Genomic DNA, 23,143 nt, shown 5'->3' with positions numbered 1-23,143 from the left:
AGACCTAGTTCCTATTGGTAGACCTATTAAAGGGTCAAGATGAGATCACTAGGTGATTTTGTAGCTAAACAAGGAGAAAGTCTTTGTTTGGGTTAAGGAATATGATTTCTAGTTCAAAGTGTTGATTTGAACTATTAATAATGGTGTGGCTTGGTCAAGGTGACCAAGTGGGAAGAACACCTTAAGGGAAATAAGTTATGTCCATGCGATGGCATAGTGAGTCCGAGGAAAGTAGTCTCTATAAAAGACCTATGGGAGGGTCTCAAAAGTTGGGCCATGGATAGAGCCCATAGCAGAAAATGTTAAAGAGACGTATTAGGGGTGAACACTCTCTGGACTTGGCAAAGCAAAGTGTTTGCTATGGAACTGAAAGGAAACCTTGAAAATGGAGGTAACGATCCTATGTTGTTGGGTGCAACAATCAAGGATAGGAGCAAAAGACTAGTGGCTAAGAAAAGAGCCATGGGAATCATGGGAAAGAATCCAAATGGCAAAGTTAGGCCGAGAACACTAATGTGTTGGGTGCTAACGGATTGTGGGAAAGGCAATGTTTCCCCAAGGGTGGATTCCCAACTGCTCCGATTTGGCGAAAGTGGATACTCCAAAGGGGGAAGCGGTAAGGTAGCCAAATAATAGGGCCGTGGGTAGCCCTAGCACCAATTATGATAACTGGAACTTAGTGCCAAAGGTGGCACGATATCGGAGAGAGGATGATGGTACCCTCAAATAAAGAACTTCATAGGATAGGGAAGTGGAGTTGCACCATGTGCAACGTAAGGTGTCAGAGACACCTAGGAAATTGACTTTGAGAAGACAAAATTAAAAGTTCCAAAGTGCAAAGGTTATGTCAATGGAATTTAAGACTACTCGAAAATGAGTAGTGGAATTGAGTTAGAAAGGGTGTCTCTAACGTGTTTAGCGAGAACTGAACTAATAAAAGGGAGCAAACCACCCCAGGTGGTCGAGTGAGTCTCTATGTTGGAGAGACTATGCTCCTTAGAGGATGGACAAAGCATGGTGAGCTTTTGGGGTCAAACCATAGACAAATATTGGTTGGGTGCCAAGGATGGAAATGGTAATACCTGCAGGTGTTACTTTAAAAAAGGGTTTACCATTCAATGAGGACATCGAACTTCATGTATGGGTGGTGGAGTTGTGAGACACAAAATCCTTAGGCCCCAAAGTGGAGCCGGAAGGGTGCCACGTGGTAGTGGCTGAAGCAAAAGCCAAACGAGCGTAACACGTTTGGACTAAAAGCTCTAACTTGATAGGTCGAGAGCTGGAGTGGAACTCCCAACAAAGTGCTCGAGGAATGAGCACGAAGCGAGCAATAAACAAGGCTCTAAAAAAGGGACCCAAAAGGACGAACACATGATATGTGGGAGTGCCCGAGATGGAGTCCAAGATGGACCCGAGATGGATCGAGACGGAGTCCAAGATGGACTAAGATGGAGTCCGAGATGGAGTTTGAGATGGAGTCCAAGATGGACCCGAGATGGACTGAGACGGAGTCCGAGATGGAGTCCCAGATGGAGTCCAAGATGGAGTCCCAGATGGAGTCCGAGATGGACCCGAGATGGACCGAGACGGAGTCGGAGATGGAGTCCAAGATGGACTGAGATGGAGTCCGAGATGGACCCGAGATGGAGTCCGAGATGGAGTCCGAGAAGGACCCGAGATGGAGTCCGAGGTCAAGACCGAGACCGGGACCGAGACTGGAACTGAGACCGAGACTGGGACCGAGACCGAGGCCGAGACCGGGACCGAGATCGAGGCCGAGACCGGGACCGAGACCGAGACCAAGACTGAGGCCAAGGCCAAGCTGAGCCTGAGCCCGAGTCCGAGTCCAAGTCCGAGACTGAGCTTGAGCCCCAGTCCGAGTCTGAGAGGGTGAAAGCCCAAAGCATTCGTCTCCCAGACCCTAGGGGGTTTGGTGAGCTCCAAAAGTATAGTAAGGGGGAGGACTACAGTGGAGCCAGTTTGGCTAGGAAAGGCTAGTTTGGCCCAGGAAGGCTGTACCCAGTTTTGGGTGAGGAGCTGCCCACTGGGAAGTCCAAGACTAGAGTGAACATAAACCGACAAGCGGGGTAGCTTAGTGAAGTGTTCAGGAGCCGACTCTAGTTCCCCCAGGAGATCGACTGGCCGATGCTCTCAGTCCAACTGTGGGTGGCACTACTTACTTGGATACTAGGCATAGCTCAACAGAACCTCACTCTAAGCCCATGGCTAGAGCACCTAAGGGTAGAAGGCAGAGAGAGTACCCAGGTGGCTCGCGTAAGGCCATGGTGTTCCGAAATATTGCCCCAAAGTCCTAGACTGTGGAAAGGAAGAAGAGCAGACCTCTGGCATAGTGACTAAGGACATAGTCACATGGTAAGGAAGTCCCAGAGGGCATTGGGACTTAGTGGTCGGGCCTGTGGGCCTTGACCCAATGGCAGTGTTGGTGAACACGGCCATGGGTAGGATGGGACTTGGTTGGGATTGAAAGAGGAATATTGGGAAGGCTATTCTCCTTTTCGGTGGGCATCCAAAGGATGCTAAGGAGTGGATCTATAGTGACCACTCATGGATGGTTGGCCCAGTCTTGGAGAGGTAGGATTGTGATGCAAGTGGTATTGGACCACTAGTGCGGCAAAGGTGATTAGGTATAGCCTTAGCATAACAGGCTGCTATGTCGATGGTACTTTTGAGTGTCGGTCATGGGATCAGACACGTGGAGCACTTGGACCAAGTGCACAGGTTGAGTGGCGGGGATGCCATTCTCGGGGGTAGCAAGCCCAAGTCCGAAATAGGACTTATGGAGGTTGTGAGTAAGATTCCTCCAAGTGGTCGAAAATGTGGTTAAGTGGCTAAAGTAGAATGGAAAAATTAGTCGCTTATAATGTGAATTTGCAATGTTTGTAGCCACAACACTTGTAATAGAGATGGATCACATGATGATTGTTGAAGTAATCAAAATTAGCACAGCATGGGCAGAGGGGATGCAGCTACTTCAAGTAGGACTTGAGCTCTTAATACTCCTAAACGAGGCACAAGCCAATTATGACAAGTCCCAAACTGAGTAGTCCTTGAGATGGTGTAGGTCCTTGATGATCACCTTCCTTTCCCATTTCATGGCTTCACCTGACAATTAAATATCTCAAAAGAAATAGAAATAAGGGTTTATAAGTGCATGGAATATGGAAAGGGAATACAGAAAATGTGCATATCAATTAGCCCAAAGTCTAGCTTATATATAGTAGCAAGTGGTCTAGATTGAAACCAATCTAATGGCTACCAAAATTCCATCGGCATCATAATTGTACACTTGGACCTCACATCATCCCTCCTCTTGGAATGATGGAAGATATACAAAGCATTTTAGCCGCTGCACATGCACAATTTCTGGAGGATTAACCTCATAAACTTGTGGTCTAACTTTTTGCACCATGTAATATAGACCTTTCCATAGAGCAAGGAGCCTCTTAGACAAATCATGTATCATGAAATGGGGAAAATGCACTAACACTAAGTCATTCAGTTTATACTCTGTAGATGGATGATAATAGGAGTTATAGTGCCGTTATTGTCCCATTTATATGTGGCTTATGTGTTCAATAGACTCTACTCAAATGAGTGGAAGAATGTTCGTCAAATACTAATCCCATGACCTAGCATCGGCAGCCTATGGCAATCACAAAGGCAAATCCAACTCCGTTGGCAGTATTAGATCAGGACCATATAAGAGTTTATATGGTGAAGTACCAATAGAACTCTACACCCTTGTAACATATACATACCGAAGAGATAGTAAATAACCATCCCAATCTGAATGCTGAAAATTCACGTATTTTGCAATCAACCCTTTGAAGGTCTGAATAAGCCATTCCACCAAACCATATGATTGTGGATAATAAGCACTTGTGAAAGTATGGCATATCTTTAACCACGATGTTCAAACGTGAAATACCTCAGCCATAAATATGGGAAATTTTTATAACCTCTTGAATTTGGACTTCCCAAAAAGTCACTCAACCCAATATTATTCAAACCTAAGGACAATTAACCCTAAGTATCCCAAGACCCTTAACTGATTAGAAAAAGGGGGTGCACTCTTGTTCATAGGCCCTTTCCTTCTATATTTGAACCTCAATGGATCGTCTCTCAAGTCATTCTCTTTGGTTGCTTACATTCCATCACACTTCCCTGCAATTTCACACCTTCGTGAATGGAAGTTAAGACCCGCAGCTCTTCTGAGAGCCCCGCTCTCTTGACACTTTACCCCTTGGGTTAAGCATAGCCAAAGTAAACTGGACCTGCCAGATGTCAATCAACATATGGTGTGATTCCCCTAACCAACCAATAAAGTCAGACTGAGACTTCTTTGATACCAAATATAACCTTTTGAGTTTGAGCTTCTCGAGAAGTCACCCAACCTAGTATTATTCAAACTTAATCCCAAGTATCCCAAAACCCTTAACCAATTATAAAAAAGGGTGCACTCTTGTTCATGGGCCCTTTTTTTCTATATTTGAACCCCAATGAATTATTTCTAGAGTTGTTTTCTTTGGTTGCTTACACTATTATTTAAAAGAATCTGCTTTAGACAAGAATGTTGGAACACCACTCAATTGAGGAGGAAGTATCCTATAGCAATTATAGAGGTGCTAGCAAGAGCACTAACTTCCATCTAGGGAGTTAAGTAGTCAAAAGTAACAATAACATACTCATTGTTAACAGTCGATTGTGGAAAAAGTCCCATAAGATCAAACACTACCAACTCAAACGGATGGGAAATTACAATTGACTCCACCCGTCCTTTTGCAACACGAGGGGGAGTATTATGAGATTGGCACCAAATGCAACTACACACATATTAAATAACATCACGTTGCATCTTCAGCTAATAAAAAGACCTATACAATTCTCAGTCACATGACAATATCCCTTATGCCCACCTAAAATAAGAGAATAATGATAAGCATGAAGAAACTGTGGAATAAAGATTGAAAGCACCACTAGTTGTAAATGATCATTAGGATCCATCCCCACTAAATAAAAAAGGCTATCTTCAAGGCAATATTGAAAATGTAAATGCTGGAATGCTATCTTCAATACGCAAAATCTCATCCTTGTCTTCTTCCTTTTTTCTTCTTTTATTTTTGTGGCACTAGAAAAAAGCATTGTTTAGCAAGGCTTGGGTCAAAGCTTTTTAAAGTTGGCAAGTTATCAGTAAGTGATGCAGGATTTTCAAACCCATTTCAAAGCTTTCAAATCTATGACTCAATCTTTTGAGCCTTGCAAACTTCATCAAGAGAAATCTTGCTCTACACCTTGTGGACACTGAACATCAAGTACAGCAACTACCGATAGTAAAAAATCCTCGTCTAAAAAATCCATAGATGCTGGAATAACAGGCTTATCAAAAACATGAAAAGAGAATGAAGAAGGAAGAGGAGCTTGAGAAAGGGCATCTGTAAAATTATATATCTAAAGGTTCAAAGCCCACTAAACAGTATGACCAACCAAGTTCTTTCGCTTCAATAATGAGGTAACAACAGCATAATCACCTTTCAATAACGTTAGAAAACTATGTAGATATGCATGAAATTTCTTGAAACCCCATACTACTATTAAACACTCCTTTGACATGGAGTAATTCGCCTCTACTTGTTGTAATGTATGGCTTATATATGCAATGGGATGGCATTGATTAGGCACACTCGGGCTCTCTTGCATCAATACACTTCCAAGACCAATATTAGAAGCATTTACAAGCAAAAAGAAAGGTTAAGATAAGCCAAAATCATTAATAACCTTTTGAGATCTATGAACACCTACTCATAATCCGCCGACTAGATGAAAGATGATATTGATGACTTCAGCAACACTCGCAATGATGTAGTGCAATTAGAAAGATGATTCACAAAACAACCAAAATACTCCATCTTGCCCAAGAAGCGTTGCATATCATTCACACTTCGAAGTAAGGAACTTTAGAATAACCACAAGTTTGTCATGATCAACTTGCAAACCCTCACGAGAAATATGGTACCCTAGATAAATTGTGTCCTTGGACCCAAACATGCACTTCGACTATTTTAGCTTTAAACCAACTTCCCATAGCTAATCTAACACTTTACAGAAATCACGGATATATTCCTCCCACATCCCCTTTGAGTAGATCAAGACATCATTAATGAAGTCAGTAGTCACCTTCAGCATATTGCAAAGAGCCTCATCCATCATCCACTAGAATGTTGCTAGAGCATTGTTCAAACCAAACGGCATCACCAAAAATTTATACAAATAAAATAGTATACGAAAAGCAGTTTTAAGAATATCTTCTTCAACCATTGGTACTTGCCAGTACCTAATAGCAAGATCTAACTTGGTGAACTAATGACTTCTCCCTAAATAATCCAAGAGATCAATAGTGTGAGGAAAAGAGTACACATTCAGGATCATCACTTCATTTAACAAGCGATAATCAATGTAAAAATAAATATTCCCATCAGGATTCATTACAAAATGAGGTTCACATACCCAAAAACTCCACAACTTTCAAAGAACACCCTTTTCCAACATTTCCTTGACATTTGCATGCAAAATCTTCATCTCTTTGGGTGACCAACAACAAACATAAACCTTGATTGGACGAGCATCCCCAATTGAAATCGAATGACATGGCAATCTTAGCCCCAGACAATAGGTCAAATTTAAAAAGATCAACATACTCTTTCATAAGCTAGTCAACTACTGCAACACAAATACCATCAAAGGGATTGGAGAAGGGAAGTGTGAAACAAGACAGAAATAGAAAAAGAAGTAATGGGGAGACAAAAGTAATAAAAGCAGAAGTAGAAGCAAAAGGACGAAGAAGTATGGAAGTGAGAGGAATGGATGAAATATAAGGAAGTATGAGATTAGAAGAAAAAGCCTCAAAGTCACACTTGGTATGATTGTGCTGCAATTAATCCATACAAAAGATGAGGTTAAAAGCTTGACTCAACACCATCCGCAATAACTACAACTCAAGCTTAAGATCGCCCATACGCACAATTAAGTTCACCTCATCTCGTGCACATATATGTGTATGGCCATTACCATAAAGAATAAAAACTAGCTCTGCCGCATGATGCAAATATAGACAGCAATGTGTGGCAATAGATCGAGCAATAGAAGATAAACTCAAATCTATATCAACCAACACGGAGAGAATAATAGGAGACCTCTTATTATAAAAACAAGCTTAGAAAGAAAACACTTGATGAACTAATGTTAAATGAACTCCTTGATAATACTCCCAAAAGAAAAATGAAGGGGTCACTGACTTATTCACGTAAGATCCCTCTGTTACTTGCACAACTCTTCGTTTCCTTGAGGCATCTCGATGTCCAAACCTTTTATTACAATAGTACCAATAGGACATTGTTGACACCAAGGTCTTCACCTAGGAAATGGAGGCTGCCAATCTGAAAAATGCCGACAATACTGATAAATGTGGCCAACTTTATCATATGCCTAGTAGAGAATATCACAACCATAACCATGTCCTCGCCCTTGTCCTTGAACTCAAACAACAATAGCATCAACCTCCATTAGAATAGGACCATCTCCCACATGAAGGGGAGTTGAAGGATGCGTAACGAGAAGTGGAAAAAGTGATATCTCATAATGTTGTGCCAAGCAAAAAGCATCGTCAAGGGTGGCTGAAACAAGTGCATATATAAGTTCTACAAGATCTTGACAATGTGTTGGCCACAACATTCCTAGCTTGATTTGCTCCGATATATTTGGCTCCACATGAAGCAAAAAGCTTCAGAAATAAATACCAAATTCCATCACTGACTAAAATGGCCCTTGACAAAGATGATGCAATTATTAGAAGGCACTATCACAATCGTTGGCATATTTGAATATGTATTTCAAGATGTCCAAAAGAATACTCTAATCCTTATGAATGGCTAGTGTACCACTGTAGTGGTGTCCCTTGGAGACACATGGGAAACTCACACAAATGTCGAACATCATCCCAAGAATGATATGTGGCAATCACCATGAAGTGATTGAACTAGTGGTACACATCATCCCTAAGATTCCCACGAAAGAACTCAAGCCAAACACGAGGATTAACACCAAGAGCAAGAGGAGTTGTACTATGTGCCATGAATGTCGCTATCAATTAAGTTTGGTTGTTCAATTGCAATCACATAACATCAAACAATTGCACCAACTTTTACTCCAAAGTTAAATGAGGAGGAGATTGCTACTCTGTCATGAAGATGAATGAAAAAGAAAGAGTAAAAGAAAAAAAATTGAAAAAAGCTAGAAGGAAAGAAAGATCTAGACAATGCAAAAGTTAAATTTAAACCAAAATTCTAAAATAATAATAATAAAAGAAAGGAAATGGAAAAAGTTAAACAATGCAAAAACTAAATTTAAACCAAAATTCTAAATTCAAACACTCCTCAGAGACAATCAAAAGTGCCCCTTATCTCCAATAATGTGAGTGTGAATATGGAAAGGGAATATAGAAAATGTGTATATCAATTAACCCAAAAACCTTAGTTTATATATAACACCAAGTGGTCCAAATTAAAATTAACCAAAATCTCACTATGCTAATATTAGTATACGGCATTATAGCTGTACACTTAGACTTCACAAGTTCTAAATTGTGTAATATACCTTGATTAATTCCCACAAACACATGATTGTTTGATTGCAATTCCAAACATTGAGCTAATCTCCTTTTCATGTTTGAGAAATCTACTAGTTAAAGGAAGAAAACTAGCTAAACATAATTACATATATGAGAATTTAATGCATCCCTTGGAACTTTCCATTTGATCGTGGCCAAGGGTATCCTCTTGAGAGTTTGTTAGAAGTCCTGGAAAGAAGTTCATGTTAAAAAAGTTTAGACCATTACTTCATTCATCTTCTTGCCCTGCAGCTTGATTGGAGCAGCCTCATCTCCAAAGTACTGAAGGCTGAAGAGAAACTTCAAGCTCGAGAAGTCTTTCCCTTTGTCAATCTCCCGCTGCTGGATAAGTCCCTCAACATGGTCCAAAAGCTTTTGCTTGAGCATCATTCGGTCACCTCTCTGGACGTTGACTACCAGCCCGAAGTGGACAGTCCTCAAGAAACTTGCCAGGTGTGAAAATATGATACCATGGAGATTTCGGATTCCAGAGAAGCGAGCTGAGGTTTCTCGGTTGAGCCTTTCACGCGTATAGGAACCTGCAGTGAAATCTTTAATATCAGCAACACGAACAACAAGAGTAAATCATAACCTGTGCCAGATAAAAGTGATCGTTGTGCTCTCCAGGTGACAAAACAATGTCTAGATATTCTCTCAAAGGCAACGCCACCTAAGGAAGAACAAGTTAAGAACAAAAGAGAAGAAATCAAAGAAAAAATACAAACTTATTCATGGCTTCTAATATCACTGAAGAACGTAGAGCCATCAGAACCTGACTCAATCCGACCGCTGCCAACGGCTGGATCGAGTTAACGGGCGAGCCACAGCCCGTTGAGTTTGATTGCTGCTCACCATTGCTTACACTAGAGGTTCTCCTACGATTTCCTTGAGAAGAGGTCTAATCCCTGCTCTAGAACACGAAAATCCTCACCTTAAGATGCTCGACACCGCCAGTGGCTGGATTCCATCGCTCTAATGCTCGCACAATCCCTGGAGAAACCTGCCAGAAGGCTTACTTTCTCCCTCGACGGTGGGCGTCAATTTTCCTCCATAGCCAAACGTTAAAAATGAAGAATGCGGCAATGCCAGCGCCTGTCCTGCCGATTGATCGCAAGAGCTCGATTGAGGACCAAGAATTCGTCCAGCTAGTGCGTTCTTGCACCCGTGCACGCCCAGATCTGGAGCCATGGCCTCTCCACCGACATCTTCCTCTGCAATGCGCTGCTCTACATGTATGGCGAATGCGGCAGCGTCGGCGAGGCGCGGGAGATCTTGGACGGCATGGACGATCACAGCAAGAGCAGGTTCTCCTGGATCACGATGCTCACCGTCTACGCGCACAACGGCAGGCCCTGGGACGCCAACAATCTCTTCGATCGCATCCCCGGCGGCAGAGATTCCGTGGCGTGGAGTTGCCTCATCGGCGCATTTGTTAAGATCGGGGATCTTGAGCACGCAAGGCGTGTCTTTGATCTCCTTCCGCGCTGGACTTTCCTCAAATCCACTGCAATCCTCCTGGCGCTGGCGAAGGATGGCAAGGAAGAGGACTCCAGAGCGATGTTCTGGGCGATGCGGGAGGGAGATCCCGTCACCTGGAACGTGATGATCACTGCATATGCCCAGAATGGGAATCTCCAGGTAGTGCAGGCGATGTTCTTCCGGATGCCGGCCAGGAACTTCGTCTCCTGGAACACGATCATCGATGGATGCGCCCATGATGCGTTGGTCAAGAAGGTGTTTGATTCGTGGTATCCCGGACATGAGCGGGCGTTTGGAGAAAGCGCAAGCTGCCGGCCTTGTGATGATCCAAGCGTTCGCGGACAATCGAGCAAGCACGTCTTCGTGTCATGCACGGCCTACCAGCTTCCTCGCGAGAGCAGCCGTCGATCGAATTCCCCAGCGCGATGTGGTGTCCTGCCAGTCGTATGCAAAAGCATGGATCAAGCGGACTCTTCCTTCCCGACTGATCTCAAGATATGAAGTTCCACAATGATTTCAAGAAATTGTTAGATTAGCAGTGATCAATAGCCATTCTCGATTTATATATGGATGGACTTTTTTAATTCTTTCTTGAGGGAAGACTTCCCTTGTTTCTTAAAGAAGAGCGGCATAGCTTCGTGTGTAACACGTTTGCATCTATCTCGGCATTTGCTTGGATCTCGTTTTTGTTCCATGATTGTTCTCGGCAGCCACCAAAAACGTATTTCCACACAGAGACACGAGAGATGTCGATGATGTCCGGAGGATACAAAAACGAACCCAAGCAAATGAAGTTAGTAACTGCGAATAGGAGAAATAGGAAATGGCAAGTGTGCTTACCGGACTGACTGCTGCCACTTTTAAGCCGCTCGAACTTTCTTCACGACCAAGTCCTTGTCGAGGCCAGGAGCACTCCTTTTCGCACCACAGGGCCTCCTCCACGTCCTGTAGATCTTACTGCTGCTGCTTCTGCAAAGCTTGACAATCCATGGGTGTTGTAGAACCTGATCGACTGTCAGCCTTTGTTTCGGATCCACAGCCAGCATCTTCTCAAGGAGATCCTCCGCTACAAACGAGAAAGGACCAACCGGGGATGCCCCCTGTCGCACACGATCAAATGCTTCACTCGGCTGATATCCTCCCTTTCCCAGCATCTCGTATAAAATCGCTCCAAGTCCCCACACGTCGATAGCTGCTGTGTAGAAGCTCCCATCCTTGTTCTCTGCCACCTCGGGTGCCATGTACTTTGCCGTGCCACAGTACTGCGACATCTCCTCAGGGTCGTCTGTGGCAATACCAAAGTCACTAATCACCACTTTGTCGCGCGCGTCTAGCTTGAAAAGGATGTTGCCCGGCTTGAGATCCCGGTGAACTATGCCTCTCGAATGCATCTCCTTGAGGGTCTCTGCCAGCTGCTTGATAATCTGAGCTGCTTCTTCTTCGCTCATCTGCCCGGAAACGCGCAAGCGATCAGCAAGACTAGATCCACATAGTTCCATAATAATACTCCCAAAACACTGTCCTCCATCTCTCTCCTTGATGAAATCTTTGAAGGAGACAACTCCAGGGCAGCCCCGGAGCTTGGCCATGATCCCAACTTCTCTCTCAGCGTCGCTCCCTGATCGAAATGCCTTGGCTGCATATGACTTGTGACCGTCCAGATTGTGGAGCACGAATACATGCCCCTGGCCGCCACACCCCAGCGTCCTACCTTTCTCGAAACCTCGCTGCCCCAACATATGAATGCTGAGAAGCTCTTTGCAATCTTCCTCCCTAAACTCACTTACCACCGCCATCACTCTTCTCTCTTTGACAAGCTTTGTTAGAAACAAACCCTAGCTTTTTCTACCGAATTTAACTACATGGCTGCGGTGGTGTTTGATCGACGGCGACGATGCACTGTATTTTCTCAAATAGCACAACGCTTAAGAAAGGAACGCCTTACCACTCGACGAAAAACTGCCCTGTGGAAAGGGAGACTTGGACAACACCACAAAATCGGCAAACCTTCCTTTCATCAGTGACCCAACCAGATCCTCGAATGCAGCTGCCGAGGATGTGTACCTGTGAATCCACAAGGACTGCATTTCAGTTTCTCATCATTTTTCTTTTACCCTGCCACTGCGTCCCATGTGCGGATCCCTCCAAGTTGATTCGCTGCTACCACCTTGAGACAAAACCATTCACGTAACGCCGAAGAAAAAGTACTTGACAGACTTACAGGCATATCACTTACTCCCATTTGGATCAAATGACTTCCATGATCCAAGACACAATTGATAAATTTTTTAGCACCCTAAGCAGAAAGCATGTGGCAATTCACAAGTTTTGTGACTTTGTTAAATTGGGTCCAATTTTTTGTATGTAATCAGTTTGGAGAGCTTCATGAAAAATACAAAGTTAAAATAGAATTTTCATTAATGCCTTAAAGACTGGTCATAGGAGTGAAATTGAGCTTGAAATCACACCTAACACTTTTTCTTTGTAATCAAAGATTATACAAGAGGAAAGTAATTAAAAACAATCTTATAAAAGAGCATAATATCCAAATTGAGATTCATGAATGTTTTCTTCAAAGCATACATGAATAGGGAGGAGAAATATATCTGGCCCTTCGCATTCGAGCAAGGAACCACAAGAGGTGACCAAAGAGACCAAAGAACTACAATTGCAACATTGAACTTTGGTTCAACTAGAATTCACAAGCACAGATGATTGATGAGAACCTGGATCCATGGTCGTGGTTGAATATGGCTGGTATGCTGTGATTGAGTGGCTCCATGGAAATCTTTGTGAAGGAGTTTGACATGGAAGCAATCTTGCATATATTGTCTATGTCTTGCCAGTGAAGCACAACAAGGGCATGGGCTTTTGTTGGACATCCACAATGTCACACTCTATGGTAAGGTTGAGTAGCACCTTGTACTCCTCAAGGGTTTGTTCAGATCTACTTCAAGGCTATAAGACTGTTTTGAGATGCTACCACGAGAAAAAATTCAAAGTTGCACAGACATACCTCTAATAAGTAAAATTCAGTTGGGAGTTCATCCTTCAACAATAGAATGATCTTAGTACATGAATTTTGTGATACGAGCTGACCTAACAACTCATTCTGAGCGTTTGCCAGCTGGTGGGAAGGCCAGAATGGTAGACCCAATTGCAGGAACGTATTATATAAAGGTTCCAACCCGTGCTAGGTTGTGCTCAAATTGGCTTCAATGCTATTAAACTTTTTTGAGCACATACCTCTCATATTTCTAGAGTGGTACTATATATGTGTATGTATATTGAAAATGACTTCCTATTTGCTATGCAATATGAGACTATATAAAGCTGATGCATGGCATAGATTTTCCAAGGCTCGAGCTTATAATGGCCTGCAGAAAAAAAGGGATTCATACAAAAGCCCATTAAAACATAAAAATGAACTCACAATCAATGTGCCATCAAAGTATCAGGTGGGTGATGGAGTATGACCACTTTAATATGCATGTATCACCATTTATGCTATAACACGGAGTACCTTTCTAACATTTTCTTGTCCAGCTCAAAGACCTGCTTTAAACAGCATTGATATGGCCCTCCACACCCCTAACCAGCTTCATCAAGAGGGAGTACACCCATACCATTTTCTGGAATGTGTCTAATGTTGTGTGTGTAAAATATACCCCTCCAATCACTCCCTTCTAGAACCTGATAAAGCTTTTCCCATGGCCATCCACTTAAGACTTAAAACAACCACTTGCACGGTTTTACAGTGTAGCATCTCGGAAGAAATGTATTCAACAAAGTCTGTTAAAATCCAAAATAATTCCATCTCAAATCAAAAGCTTGCTAAATGATTTCAACAACACACACCACATGAATGAAATTTCCTTGCCATTTGTTTTACCAGCAAAACAAGATAGCAAGCAAACTTACACTCTCTACAGAAAAATGAGATCTCATAAACTCACCTAAGCATTGAGAGTTGTCCTCATGCCACCACCCAGCCACATCATCTCCTCCAGCTGCCGATGGAAACCTTGTCCTTGCCCAGGGACACCTCTAGCTCTAGCTTCCAGCCAATGCCTCCAGCTCCACTGCTACCGCAACTCTTCAACCAGCACTTCTGACTTCACAAACCCTTCAACCAATGCCTCCAATTCCAACAGCAGCCAGTGCCTCCAATTGCTCTCTCCTCCAGCTATTGTGCCCTTCCCTTCAATTGCCAATACCATTATTATTGTCTTGCAAGAACACAATGAACATAGAATTCAAAACATTATACAATTTAGATTAGCCATATTATTATGCCTTAAAAATCAAATGATCAAGCCTCTCTTTACATGTAAACTAACACATTCTTTATCACACATTAAAAAAAAATCACTTAAAGTAACATCCCTTTTGGTCTTGTCTCTCATTCTCTAGTGTTTATTTTTTGCTCCCATTTTTGCTTTCATTTCATAGTTGTCATTTTTCTATAGTCTCTTTTATGTACTTTATTCTTTATTGTTATGGCAACAAAGCAAGATAAAGGTGAGGCAAAATCTACCTTTGTTTTTATGGATACAAGTTTTGATTTGAGAGGGAGTCTTACAACAACAGTCTTTTCTCTAAGGCTTGCTCTTAACATGGCTGACAATAGCTTTCTCCTCACCTATTTCGTTCATAAGACAATCTAACACTGTTTCGAACTGCAACAGAAACAAGATACTTTTATATTCTTGATGATAGAACTTAAAGGCATAAAGGACTTCTTTTGCCCCTTGGCATAGAGTATTAAATTATAATATACTACCATTTTCTACCAAGAGACGGCCTCAAGTCGATTGCACCCGAGGAAACAAGACGCGTGATCAATGCTGCAACTCTCTGGAGGTGGTGCTCCTCGTCCTCCTGGCCGTGACCACCCATGTAAGCTGGAACCACGAGAAGGTTCTGCCTCATCGATGCCGGGTAACGCCACTCCGAATCGTCCACGGCGATCACTCTCTCCAGCCTCCGCCCCAGCTTACTCAGATCCTTGGAGTCGCTCACCAGGTGCTGCGCGTACAGCCGGTGCGAGAAGATGCCACTCCCTGCGGGATCCAGCACCTCGTCCACCACCGCATCCGCGTAAGCCTGCCACGACGCCGTCCACAACACCACCTCACACTTGTTCGCCATGCTCGCCAGGAACTCCTCCACCCCCGGGCGCTTGGCCACCCTGTGCAGTGTGGCGTCCTCACTCGACGATACCCGGTAGCTGCTCACCAGCGTCTCGTCCAGATCTAGCACCAGCGTCGGCCTCCCAGAGTCCGGGGCCGGGGGGAGATACGCTCCATCACCCGCGGGGAGTGGAGTGATGGGTTTGCCAAGCGCGACTCGCAAGGCCAGGTTGTGGCTCGCCGTGCTCATGCTGCTTCCCAGCCCGAGATTGAGATTGTATCTCTGTTGCTGCTCGCCGTTGCGGATGCTCCGGAAGACACCTTGCACCTTGAGGTGCCTCAACCCCCATAGCCAGTCGTCGCTCGAAAGCTTGGCCAAGTCGAGCAGCACCTGAGCAAGGAGCTTGAGTCGACCATCGTCGCTATGCCGGGCGTCCGGGAGATACTTCGGCACCACAATGACGTGATCTGAGTCGCCAGCGGTTGTAGAGCTCGTTGCTGTCACAGCCAGCGCCTGGAAGGTAGCACCACTACACAGTCTAGCAAGCGAGTCGCTTACTTGGATCGTCCCATGGTTCTGGAGCTGGAACCATCCAGAAGAGAGCTCGCACTGCAGTGCCTGCTTGACAACTCGCCGTGCGTGATCCGGCTGGAGCGCAGTGCACAGGACGAGCTCGTACTGCTTGGCCATGTCTCGCAGGAAATCATCCAGGCCCGGTCGTTTCGACACGAGAATGCAGCCATCCGGGAGCTCGACACTGCTCGTCAGGGTGTCTTCCAAGAGGAGGATCAAGGCCCGGCCGGATGGTGTCCATGATCGGCCATCCAGCAGCGGACAGAATCGATCATCCTCTTCCTGATGTTGCCGGAGTTTCACGTCGAAGTAGGACCACTCTACCTTGGGCACGGACGAGAGCGCCAGAGAGAGCTCGCGCCTCTCGTCGTCCGCGGATCTGTCGTAGCATCTGTTGCGAGCGTACCAGTAACGCTTGGTGTCCTGGTTGGCTTTCTCCTGCTTGAGAGCCTTGAGCATAGCCTTCGACATCTTAAACCCTAAAATGGTTCTCGAGACCCTAATTTTTTTAACCTTTAGTAAAAAGTTCTATTCTAAATGTGTACCTTTTTCAGTGTTTTCTGAAAAAAACTCGGACTTTTTGTTTAGAGAAAGATGGTGTTTTAGCTCACCGCAACAGCGATCGACTTTTAAACACCTTGCACCGTCGCCTACTACCTCCAGACGAGGTTATTTTAGATAGAAGACACTGTACAAATTGGCTAGCATGACATAAACCCTCGAATTCCTACGATCCAGCTCGAAGAGGCGCGCAGCCACCCGCACTCCGCGTCCAACATCTCGGTGACCACGACAAGCGGCAAGCAGGCACACCCAGTCGAAAGCATCCGGCTCGTAAGGCATTGCCGAGATGAGATCCCACGCATCTCTCACGTATCCTGCGCGTCCCAGGAGCTCGATCATGCAGCAGTAGTGCTGCTTGGTGAGATTCCCCAGCCCGAAATCCGTGGTCAGGGACAAGAACACTCGTCGCCCCTTTCGGACATCGCCCGCGTGGCTGCTCGCTCGGAGGATGCTTGTCAGGGACACCTCGTCTGGAGTGTACAGGAGCTCCATCTGGTGGAAAGCCTTCGTTGCTTGGAGTGGCTTTCCGTTGTGTGCGTAAGCTGCAAGGATCAAGTTCCAGGACACCAAGTCCTGCTCGGGCATCTCTTGAAAGAGTTTCAAGGCCTTTGCAACATGTCCAGAGAAGGCATATGCACAAACGATAGAGTTCCACGAGACAAGGTCTTTTTGCGGGAAGTTATCGAAGAATGGCTTTGCTTCCGACGTATGGCCGTAACTTGCATGCCCGGATAAGACTGCATTCCAGCAGCCTGGGCTAGAAAGTTGATGAGCTTTAAGGAGATTTGTTGCAAATGCGGTGTGCCCGTTTTGGGCATATGCTGCAAGGAGCGTCATCCACGAGATCTCGTCGTGCTCAGGCATTGTGTCAAACAAAAACTTTGCCTCTTCAAGGTTGGAATTTTCAGCAAGAGCAAAGATCATTGCTGTGTTTGAGAAGAGATCCTTTTCTCGGAGGCTTTCGAACACCTCCTTCGCGAGTTTGTAATGACCGTTCTGGGCATACGCGCAGAGCATGATCGTGCATGAAACAGAGCTCACGTCCTTCATCTGATCAAAAAAAGCCTCCGCACGGCACAAATCCCCGCTCCTGGCGTAGGCATCCAGCATCGCATTGTGCGCGACGAGGTCCCTCATGCCCACCGGCATCGACTCAAACACCTCCCTGGCGCCACCGAAAGCTCCCACCAGCGAGTACGCCGCCAGAATGGTCGTGCACGACACGGAATCTCGTTCCGGCATGGAATCAAACAACCCTTTCGCGCAGCCGAGATCCCCGAGCTGGCAATGCCCGGCAAGCATCGTGTTCCACGACACAAGGTTCCACTCGGGCATGGAATGGTACACATGGGCGGCCTGAATAAGATCCTTGCACTGCACGTACGCCGAAAGAAGCGCCGTCCACGAAACAATGTTCCTCTCCTCCATCGCGAGAAACAAATCAGTCGCCAAAACAAGATGCCCGCTTTGGGCATATGCTGCAAGCATAGTGTTCCAAGAGACCAGATTCCTTTCTGGCATTTGATCATAGAAAGCTTGCACCTGTGAGGTTAGACCAATCTGGGAATACGCTGCCAGTATAGCATTGAATGACACAAGGTTTTGGTATTGCATAGAATCAAACACCAACTTCGCAGCTCCAAGATGCCCGTTGTGGGCATATGTATTGAGGAGCAAAACCCACGAGTAAATGTCGATACGGGGCATCGCGTGGAACACGGCGAGCGCGTCCCGTACGCTCCCACACCGTCCGTACATCTGGATGAGCTTGTTGTGGGCGTAAACGTCGTCGTGGCGGATTGTTTGCGCGGCGCGTGTGTGGGCATTTTGAGCGGCAGCGAAAGTGGCAGAAGATTCTATCAAGCACAGACAATCTGTGCGATTCATCCACCATCTAGAAAGAAGTTCTAGGAATAAAACAAAGAGGGTGTGGAAGGCGACGCACTATGGTCATTTTGGGTCATGGTGCCCAATAAACTTCGTGGTTTTCATGGACGAAAGGAGAAGCGTCCATTCTAGGGCTCCATTCCAAGCTTCCTGGCCATGGCGGGCAGGGACCAGGCGCCTCTGCCTGGCGGCCTCAAGGACAGCGGCTGCGGCGGCGAGGACAGCTTCTTGCAAGCGCTGGATCGGTGCATTGCGGCCGCTGGCAAGGGATTCGCGATTGGAGCTGGATTGCGTGGCGGATTGGTGATTTTTGCCGTGATGGCGCGGCTCAGGAAGGCGTCCTTGCTCCTCAGGTCTGTCTTGCGCGTGTCTAGCCACGCGAATTTCGCTTCTTAGCGTTCTTGTTTTCGGCCTTTTCTAGATCAAGTGGAGGGAGGATCGCTGACAAGCATTTGGTTCGCAATGCCTTGAAGGAGACTTTGCGGTATGGATTCTTTGTGGGCGCCTTCGCTGGTGTCTACACAAGCGTGGACGAGCTCGTTGCTTCCTTGGTAGGATTTGGAAGGTATGTGTGGACCGCTCTTTCAAAGTTTATGACTTAGTTTTGCGAGTTCTTCAATCTATCAGGTCTGCGAGGTGGCGATCGCTTGTTGCCGGCGCCATTGCCGGCCCCTCCTTGCTCTTGACGGGGCCCAAAACTCGTCATACAAGCATGGCGCTTTACATTCTCATGCGAGCAGCTGTACTTGCTGCTCGGTGCGGTGTCAAGAGCAAGAAGGTTGGGTGGCTGTTTAGTCCCGTCTCTTGGAAGCACGGTGATGTGCTGCTTATGTGCTTGTCATCATCACAGATCTTGTAAGGTTCTTTGTCTTTGTTTTGATTTCTTTGCTGGCTTTGCTATTTGCTAAAACCGGTTTTGGCTTCCGGACAGGTCCGCGTGGATTCTCAAGCCGGACACACTTCCATCGTCTTATGTTTCATTCCTAAACAAGCACGGTGGCAAGGACATGTCAGTAGTCCGAGGCATTCGGGAGCTGGCGCTCCGGGAGCCACTGACGAGCTTAGCGAAAATCCAGGAGCACTACCGAGACAACGGGACTGAGATTCAGCTCGACCCGACGATGAAAGTACCCTGCACTGTAAGTCATGTGGTACCACTCTTTGTTTTGTAGCTTGATTTGTCAATTCTTTATGCAGATGATTCATGCCAATCAGCTTTGTCTAATTCATTTTCTGCAATTCATAGGAGACGCGTATGTGAGATCGGTAATGGTCTACTTGCCGGTGTACCTCGGCCCCGCTGTCGTAGTACATCGACAGGGTCTTCTCAAAAGGTACCACACACTTGCAATTCGGTTGCTACAAAGCATCATCTTTTGTCATGGTGATTTCAGGCCTTTTACTATTCTAACAAAGTCGCTATTGGGAACAGCTAGATCCAGCTTATTCCTCGCAACGTATTGTGCATCAGCCTGGTAAGCTAGGATCTGTTCATTCGGAAATTGATGCTTGAAACTCTGTGTAGGGGTTGGACTTGTCTTTTGTTTCGACTGCTCAACGGATGCAACCCCGCAACTCTGGCCTTGGGAACTGTAAGAAAAAATCTAGCTTTTTTATTTTTCGTTCTAAGCAGATTCCACTTTGTCCAGTTCCCGACCGGCTTGGCACTAACGATTGAGAAGAAGAGCCGCAGGATGGAGATCGCCCTCTACTGCTTCTCCCGCGCGCTGGAGAGCCTGGGCCTGTGCATCACGAGCTCCGCCGCGTTCCAGCCACACCACCACCGCCTCCCAAAGCGCACCGACGTGGTGCTCTTCAGCTTCGCGACGTCGATCATCATGCACTGCTACGCGCGGGAGCGCGACGTCTTCCGATCAAAGTACCTCAACGTTCTGGACTGGGTGTTTGGCGTCCCCCGCAGTGACGATCCTGTTCAGCGCTCGGTGGACAAGAAGAGGAATCGCGCACAGAAAACTAAAGAAGATGGAGATGACGATGAGAGAGCCAATTCCGCAGCGTGATTCTCATGCTCTAGACAAAATAATCTAAGAACTATTGTGAGAAGGAAGAGAGAGAGAGAGAGAGAGAGAGAGGACACACTGCTTGCCAAGTGGCGACATCTCCCAGTCCCCAAATGGAAGGCCTCTGGGAAATGTGAGGCTCCCATTATATTAGCGATGATTGTGGATATCTCTTAAGCTTTATATAATCTTAGCAGGCCAAGGAGGAAGGGAGGGAGGCTTGGGAGAGGCTTCCATTTTCTAAAAGCATTGCTTGTCCCATTTTCTTTGTCCTACTAGTATAAACGCTATAGTAGCGGAGCAAGGGAGAGCTCCTCGCTTTCTTCTCCTTCCTCTTGCTCCTCAGCTCTCTTGGCCTTTTCGTACGCTCCTTTCCACCATGATTGAGGGAATCGAGGCGATGGAGCAAGCCTGGATGATCAGCGACACCAGCGACAGCAGCAGCGACAGTGATCTTGGCGGGCGGAGCGGCTCCAGCTCCTCCTCCCCATCTCCTCATGCTCCTTCTCCTCCTCCTCCTCCTCCTCGCGCCAATTCGCCATCGATCGTCGATTCTTCTTCGTGGGTCGAGGGAGCCATCATCGTCGGGGCCGGGCCGGCGGGGCTGGCGGTGGCGGCATGCCTCAAGGATCGCGGCGTGCCCAGCATTGTCCTGGACAAGGCCAATTGCATCGCGTCGCTGTGGCAGCAGCGCACCTACGATCGCCTCCACCTCCACATCGCCAAGCAGTACTGCGAGCTTCCCCTGCTCTCGTTCGCGCGCGACGTCCCGCAGTACCCCACCAAGAACCAATTCATCGACTACCTCCACGATTACGCGCGCCACTTTGAGATCCAGCCCCTGTTCGATCGCTGCGTGGTGGCGGCCACTCGCGAGCAGAGCGGCGATCGATCGCTCTGGCGAGTGGAGACCGTGGACAAGAGGAGAGGCGTGAGGGAGGAGTTTAGGAGCCGATGGCTGGTGGTGGCCACCGGGGAGAACGGCGCGGAGAGGATTCCGGAGGATTTGCGCCCCGGGCTGGATCGTTTCCAAGGCACGGTGCTCCACTCGAGCCAGTACCGCAATGGCAAGCCTTTCAAGGGCCAGCGCGTTTTGGTGGTGGGGTGTGGCAATTCGGGCATGGAGATTGCGCTGGATCTTCTCAACCATGGCGCTCAGCCCTCCATCGTCGTTCGCAGCCCGGTAAGCTCTCTTCTCTCTCTCGCTCTCTGTGTCCTTTCCATGCATGCATGCATTGTTCATATCTTTAGGAGAAAAATCTCCAAATCTTTACCTTGATTTTGATCACCTGTCGTGGTTTTAGATGCACATACTTCCTCGGGAAATGTTTGGGAGATCTACATTTGCAGTTGCGATGTCGCTAATGAAGCTTCTACCGTTGCGTGTTACGGATAAGTTGCTGGTTATGTATGCTACTTTGGCACTTGGAAACACCACTAAGTATGGTATTTTGCGTCCCTCCACTGGGCCACTCGAAACCAAGGCAAAATTCAGCAAGACTCCCATTTTGGATATGGGTACTTTTCGCAAAATTAGGAGTGGATCTATAAAGGTAAAATTAATTTTAATTTTATTTGTTATTTTTAATGGATGTAATGGATATTCTAATTTATTCCAGGTGATGCCATGTATGGAAAAAATTGATAGGGAGGGTGTTTATTTTGGAGATGGTCGTTATGAATCATATGATTCCATCATTTTGGCAACGGGTTATAAGAGCATGGTGTGTTCATGGTTTAAGGTAATTAGTTTATCAAAATAAATAAATAGAATAATAATGCTTTGGTTATTTAGGATGACGGGAATTATTTTTCAAGAGATGGCTTTCCAAAATCGGGCTGGAATTGTGATAAAGGTTTATATGCTGCCGGAATGTCAAGACAAGGCATTTTTGGAGTATCAAAAGATGCAAAACACATTTCCGATCATATCTATGATGATTTTAGTTTTATTGAGAGAAAAAGGACCAATAGTATAGTAAATTTTAAGATGATGATGAAATGACGTTAGAAGTTTTTTGTTACGAAATTCTTTTTGAGAAATAAATTAAAATCGAGGAATAAATTTAAGAAAAGTTGCTATGATTAAATGTGCACACGTTTGTAATCATAAACTCAAGACCGTTTGTGGTTGAGTTTTGTATAATTTTGAGGTCATGACAAATAACTGCTTTGCTAATATTTATAAATAACCTCCACTTCACTACCAAATCATAGCCTGTATGATAAATATATATAAGTTGATGATGTTGATTCCCCTTTGCATATAGAGAAGATAGTTCTTTCTAACCAGCAAACTTTAGAATCTTTGACTCACGGGCACTTATTTTCTAATCCCAAGGATCATGAATTGCATTTTTTTCCACCGACGTTCTTCACGCACCTATAAAACCTACGCACAACACAACCACAATTCTAACAGCGGACTTGTTCTTTCCTCTTTATGAGCTTTTGCAATCTTCACCATCCAAGAGCGAACACCACAGCAATCTTGATATGATTTTTGCAGTACATCTCCTTACTCCCATGTATATCTATCTAAGTTCATATGTGGCTGAGAGCTTGAGATGTCTAGAATTCCGAAGGACCACATTGTTAGGGACGCGAAATCCTTAAAAGCCACCAAGGAAGAAAAAAAAAAAAAAAAAGAAAGAAAGAGAAAAAATCTGGAGCTTTCACACAGAAAGCCTGCACGAACACTCGGGTTGCAACAAGATGGCTAGCATGATGTAAAGCTTGTCCAAAAGCCCAAAAGTGATGGGGATGCGAAAGGAAGCACAATCAGGAGCATTTTCATGATCAA

The 23,143-nt window shown here is 45.6% G+C and overlaps 5 protein-coding genes across 6 annotated transcripts; 2 read left to right on the top strand and 3 right to left on the bottom strand.

Moving 5' to 3' along the window:
• Nucleotides 1–9,156: 9,156 nt before the first annotated feature.
• On the bottom strand, nt 9,157–10,576 carry LOC9656205. 2 transcript variants are annotated; one of them, XM_024677981.1, is made up of 4 exons: nt 9,615–10,576; nt 9,409–9,568; nt 9,276–9,353; nt 9,157–9,222 (listed from the first exon to the last, which is right to left on the bottom strand). In XM_024677981.1, the coding sequence occupies exon 1, from the start codon at nt 10,442–10,444 to the stop codon at nt 9,656–9,658; it is 789 nt and encodes a 262-aa protein (XP_024533749.1). In that variant the 5' UTR covers nt 10,445–10,576; the 3' UTR covers nt 9,157–9,222; nt 9,276–9,353; nt 9,409–9,568; nt 9,615–9,655. The 2 variants fall into 2 exon arrangements, with proteins under 2 accessions (XP_024533749.1, XP_024533744.1); XM_024677976.1 differs by having other exon boundaries at nt 9,409–10,576.
• Nucleotides 10,577–10,676: 100 nt separating this feature from the next.
• On the bottom strand, nt 10,677–11,958 carry LOC9632033 (calcium-dependent protein kinase 19). Its single transcript, XM_002960347.2, has one exon. The coding sequence runs from the start codon at nt 11,956–11,958 to the stop codon at nt 11,023–11,025; it is 936 nt and encodes a 311-aa protein (XP_002960393.2). The 3' UTR covers nt 10,677–11,022.
• A 4,579-nt stretch (nt 11,959–16,537) lies between these two features.
• On the bottom strand, nt 16,538–18,319 carry LOC112346132 (pentatricopeptide repeat-containing protein At4g02750-like). Its single transcript, XM_024674339.1, has one exon. It carries the CDS (start codon nt 18,317–18,319, stop codon nt 16,538–16,540), a length of 1,782 nt encoding a protein of 593 aa, XP_024530107.1.
• A 63-nt stretch (nt 18,320–18,382) lies between these two features.
• LOC9656204 lies at nt 18,383–20,387 on the top strand. Its single transcript, XM_002960984.2, has 8 exons — nt 18,383–18,672; nt 18,741–18,884; nt 18,947–19,174; nt 19,251–19,458; nt 19,517–19,653; nt 19,714–19,794; nt 19,845–19,911; nt 19,969–20,387. Exons 1-8 carry the CDS (start codon nt 18,476–18,478, stop codon nt 20,338–20,340), a joined length of 1,434 nt encoding a protein of 477 aa, XP_002961030.1. The 5' UTR covers nt 18,383–18,475; the 3' UTR covers nt 20,341–20,387.
• Nucleotides 20,388–20,719: 332 nt separating this feature from the next.
• On the top strand, nt 20,720–22,345 carry LOC9656203 (probable indole-3-pyruvate monooxygenase YUCCA5). The gene is made up of 4 exons (XM_002960983.2): nt 20,720–21,523; nt 21,645–21,893; nt 21,960–22,082; nt 22,136–22,345. Exons 1-4 carry the CDS (start codon nt 20,720–20,722, stop codon nt 22,343–22,345), a joined length of 1,386 nt encoding a protein of 461 aa, XP_002961029.2.
• Nucleotides 22,346–23,143: the final 798 nt, after the last annotated feature.

This window comes from Selaginella moellendorffii, unplaced genomic scaffold (assembly GCF_000143415.4).
Source record: "Selaginella moellendorffii unplaced genomic scaffold, v1.0 SELMOscaffold_0, whole genome shotgun sequence".
Lineage (NCBI taxonomy): Eukaryota > Viridiplantae > Streptophyta > Lycopodiopsida > Selaginellales > Selaginellaceae > Selaginella > Selaginella moellendorffii.
Note: the sequence above shows the minus strand (reverse complement) of the source record. Positions and strands in the feature narration are given on the sequence as shown.

Bases quoted from the DNA above. Each gene is read 5' to 3' on its own strand.
- LOC9656205 (XM_024677976.1), bottom strand. From the start codon at position 10,444: ATGTCCGGGATACCACGAATCAAACACCTTCTTGACCAACGCATCATG.
- LOC9632033 (XM_002960347.2), bottom strand. From the start codon at position 11,958: ATGGCGGTGGTAAGTGAGTTTAGGGAGGAAGATTGCAAAGAGCTTCTC.
- LOC112346132 (XM_024674339.1), bottom strand. From the start codon at position 18,319: ATGAATCGCACAGATTGTCTGTGCTTGATAGAATCTTCTGCCACTTTC.
- LOC9656204 (XM_002960984.2), top strand. From the start codon at position 18,476: ATGGCGGGCAGGGACCAGGCGCCTCTGCCTGGCGGCCTCAAGGACAGC. The intron at 19,654-19,713 runs GTACCACACACT...TGGTGATTTCAG, and splicing joins CGACAGGGTCTTCTCAAAAG to GCCTTTTACTATTCTAACAA. The intron at 19,795-19,844 runs GTAAGCTAGGAT...AACTCTGTGTAG, and splicing joins ACGTATTGTGCATCAGCCTG to GGGTTGGACTTGTCTTTTGT.
- LOC9656203 (XM_002960983.2), top strand. From the start codon at position 20,720: ATGATTGAGGGAATCGAGGCGATGGAGCAAGCCTGGATGATCAGCGAC. The intron at 21,894-21,959 runs GTAAAATTAATT...AATTTATTCCAG, and splicing joins TTAGGAGTGGATCTATAAAG to GTGATGCCATGTATGGAAAA. The intron at 22,083-22,135 runs GTAATTAGTTTA...TTGGTTATTTAG, and splicing joins TGGTGTGTTCATGGTTTAAG to GATGACGGGAATTATTTTTC.